The sequence below is a fragment of the Magallana gigas genome, chromosome 7, assembly GCF_963853765.1.
Source record: "Magallana gigas chromosome 7, xbMagGiga1.1, whole genome shotgun sequence".
Taxonomy (NCBI): Eukaryota; Metazoa; Mollusca; class Bivalvia; order Ostreida; family Ostreidae; genus Magallana; species Magallana gigas.
Genome location: NC_088859.1, coordinates 24,047,874 through 24,051,209, shown reverse-complemented (window position 1 = coordinate 24,051,209; position 3,336 = coordinate 24,047,874). Strand labels below are relative to the sequence as shown.

The 3,336-nt window shown below is 40.0% G+C and overlaps 1 protein-coding gene across 1 annotated transcript; it reads left to right on the top strand.

Annotated features, from left to right (window-relative positions):
* Nucleotides 1–2,159: 2,159 nt before the first annotated feature.
* Nucleotides 2,160–2,516, top strand: LOC136269836 (myosin-11-like). The gene has a single exon (XM_066065206.1). It carries the CDS (start codon nucleotides 2,160–2,162, stop codon nucleotides 2,514–2,516), a length of 357 nt encoding a protein of 118 aa, XP_065921278.1.
* The last annotated feature ends 820 nt before the right edge of the window (nucleotides 2,517–3,336 follow it).

Genomic DNA, 3,336 nt, shown 5'->3' with positions numbered 1-3,336 from the left:
CCCCTATAACAGATAATGTCGAAAGAGAGAGCTAAGCCCATACCCTTCAGAATGTATGATGTCCAGAGAGAGCTTAGTACATACTCCCTAGAATAAATGGTGTCCAGTCAAAGAGACAGATAGAGAGAGAGAGAGAGAGAGAGAGAGAGAGAGAGAGAGAGAGAGAGAGAGAGAGAGAGAGATTAGCCCATACCCCCTTGAATATATGGTGTCCATAGAGGGCTTATTTAATACCCCCAGAATAAATGGTGTCTAGAGAGAACTTAGTCAAAACCCTAGAATAAATGGTGGGAGAGAGAGAGAGAGATTAGTTCATACCCCCTTGATATATGATGTCCAGAGAGGCTTAGTCCATTTCCCTAGAACAAATGGGGTCCAGAGAAAAAGAGAGCTTACCCCACACCCCCTAGAATATATAATGTCCAGATAGGGCTTGGTCCATCACCCATGAATATATGATGCCCAGATAGGGCTTGGTCCATCACCTTAGAATATAGGATGTCCAGAGAAGGCCTAGCCCATACCCTCTAAAATAAATGGTGTCTGTAGAGGGCTTTTGACGTAGCTCTATCGTTTTCTTGATTATGCATACGACGGAACAGTGGTAGATTTGAATGCATGTATTCAATACACATTACACCGAATATATATATATATATATATATATATATATATATATATATATATATATATATATATATATATATATATATATATATATATATATACCCTCTAAAATAAATGGTGTCTGTAGAGGGCTTTTGACGCGTAGCTCTATCGTTTTCTTGATTATGCATACGACGGAACAGTGGTAGATTTGAATGCATGTATTCAATACTGACATATTACACCGATTATATATATACATGTATATAAACGATCACGTCGCAGTCGCAGCGTTTATTTTCCCTAGCAGTAGAGGCAGAATAGAGATAGAAATTGCAAATCTAAGCTACGGTTTTGGTAGGTGGGTTGCCTTGAGAGAGAGGCTTACCACATTGATATTAATAGGACGAATCGTGTTTGACCACTAGTTGCTTATTATAGAGGCTGTCCTCTTGGAGGTTAGCCTAGCTTCGTCGTCGCTGATACTCTAGTAGTGGGGAAGGGGTACGTCTTTAGTTAGAGGTTGTACACTGTCCGTCCTGCATAAGCCATTAACACAGTGTCTGCCTCAACTAGGGGTTTACCTCTTCAATAGGTTATCCAGCTAGGGCGTGCCGCGGGAAATCATGACTACCGCCTGAATAAGGCATAAATATAGTTTATCCCGTGGAATTATTAAAGTCTCAATCCCGGCCGACCATATTCATTCTGTGATTTTACCCTAAGTAAGGGAAGGCAATTTGTAAATATTTGTAGGTCAATTGTAATCACCAATCATTTAGAGAGGAACATTATTATTGTTTGATATTTTTATATTCAACCCCCAGACCCTAGAATTGACTAGGTAACGGACCCCTCGACACGTTACACACACACACATATATATACATGAAAATATACTAAGTCTGATTAAATCATATTCTGATTCTTCTTTATAATCAGCCCTATTTGATAAACTGGGTCAATCGTGAAGACACAGGAAATGTCCACTGTAATTTAAAATACACAATTTACAAAATCGTGTAATGGCCAGTTGTTTGTAGTTCCGCTATAAATTATATGACTATTCATTGCTTTCATAGAAAGGTGGTTTACTTAGAAACCTATAATTATGCGGAGATACCCCCTCTGTTATATATCATATATTATCTTGATAACAGGTATATGATAACTATCGATTCACTTAAGATACATGTTCAAAGTGCAGATTGCTTTCAGGTAAATGGCCGTAATAGCTTTTATAGCGGACACACGGTGTCGTTCCTAGAGGGTGTGCGGGCGAAATTATACCGTAAACATAGAGAGTGGGGAGACATGGATATATTGACCGTGTAGGGGTTGAATTTGATGCTGTGGTTCATTGGAATAGCTCCACGGTGTCAGTCGTTGTGTTTGATATGGCTTTAACTTACTGCTTTTTAACACGAACTCTTTTGGTGCTATAATGTCACTAAATATTATCACCTGATGATAGAAGCGTGATAATAAACTTAATTTTGCATTGGACATAACTGTCACGTACAGGAAAAATTGTGATATTCATGGAATCAGCAATGGAGGCTGAAGAATTGAAATATTTAATTGTTAACCGAAAAGAAAATGCCCCAACCATGCAGTCTGATTTGGCCAGAAAACTGGTGTGGGTGCCGCATGAAGTGCAGAGTTTCTGTGCGGCAGGGATCATTGCAGAGGAGGGGGACATGTTGACAGTCCTACTGGAGGAAGGTGGCAAGAAAGTAAAAGTGACCAGGGACGAGTGTCAGAAAATGAACCCCCCAAAATACCACAAAGTAGAGGACATGTCTGAACTCATCTGCCTAAACGATGCATCAGTTCTGTTCAACATCAAGGACAGATATTTTTCAGACTTAATCTATGTGAGTAAACACATCAAACCCAATTTCCACTGAGCAATATACATGTATATATACTAGTCAAAATTTCGACCGTAACTGTTTTTAAGTGTAAAGAATAAAGAGTATCAAGTAAACATTTTTAAAAAATGAAATCAAACTTTATTCAAGGGTTTTCTCACACAATCAAGAAACGTGATGTAAAAATCACAGCAATTTTACCGCATGTATCATCCTCCATTCGCACGGATAACGGCAAGACATCTGCTTCTCATGGGATTAACATAATCACAGGAAAACCTTTGAGGAAGGTTATTCCAAGTATGTATAAGGTCTCTCTAATGTCCTGCTAAATTTCATGGCTGGGGAAGCTGTTGAACTCTCCTGTTTATCTCGTCCCATACATTCTCTTTAGGGTTGAGGTCAGGACTGCATGAGGGCTAGTCAAGTACTATTAAGAGGAAGTAATATGCCTGCAGCATTTGCCGTGTTGTTCTGGCAGTGTGGGGGAGTGGCATTATCTTGCATCAGAACCATTTCACGATATGTTCTAATGTGCGGAATCGCCACTGTCTGAAGAATTAGAGAATAGGGGCCATCGGAGTTTTCGTGTGTAATGATATTTCCGCCCATATCATTATTGAGCCACCACCGAATTGCCCCCTTTCTCTCACACATGCGTCTTTATAACGTTCTCCCATTCTGCGATAGACATGGTTCCGTCCGCAAATTGAACCTTGACTTTCTTAAGAGAACTCGACCCCAAATCTGCACGTGTATACCTCAGATGACGTCTTGGCCGAGTTAACGAAGTTGTCTGTGTCTGGCTGACAACACTAAGCCTACACAAGGTCGCCTCGCACGCAATCCTCCCTTC

What these genes read in the sequence shown, in the direction of transcription:
- LOC136269836 (XM_066065206.1), top strand. Translation starts at nt 2,160, where the DNA reads ATGGAGGCTGAAGAATTGAAATATTTAATTGTTAACCGAAAAGAAAAT.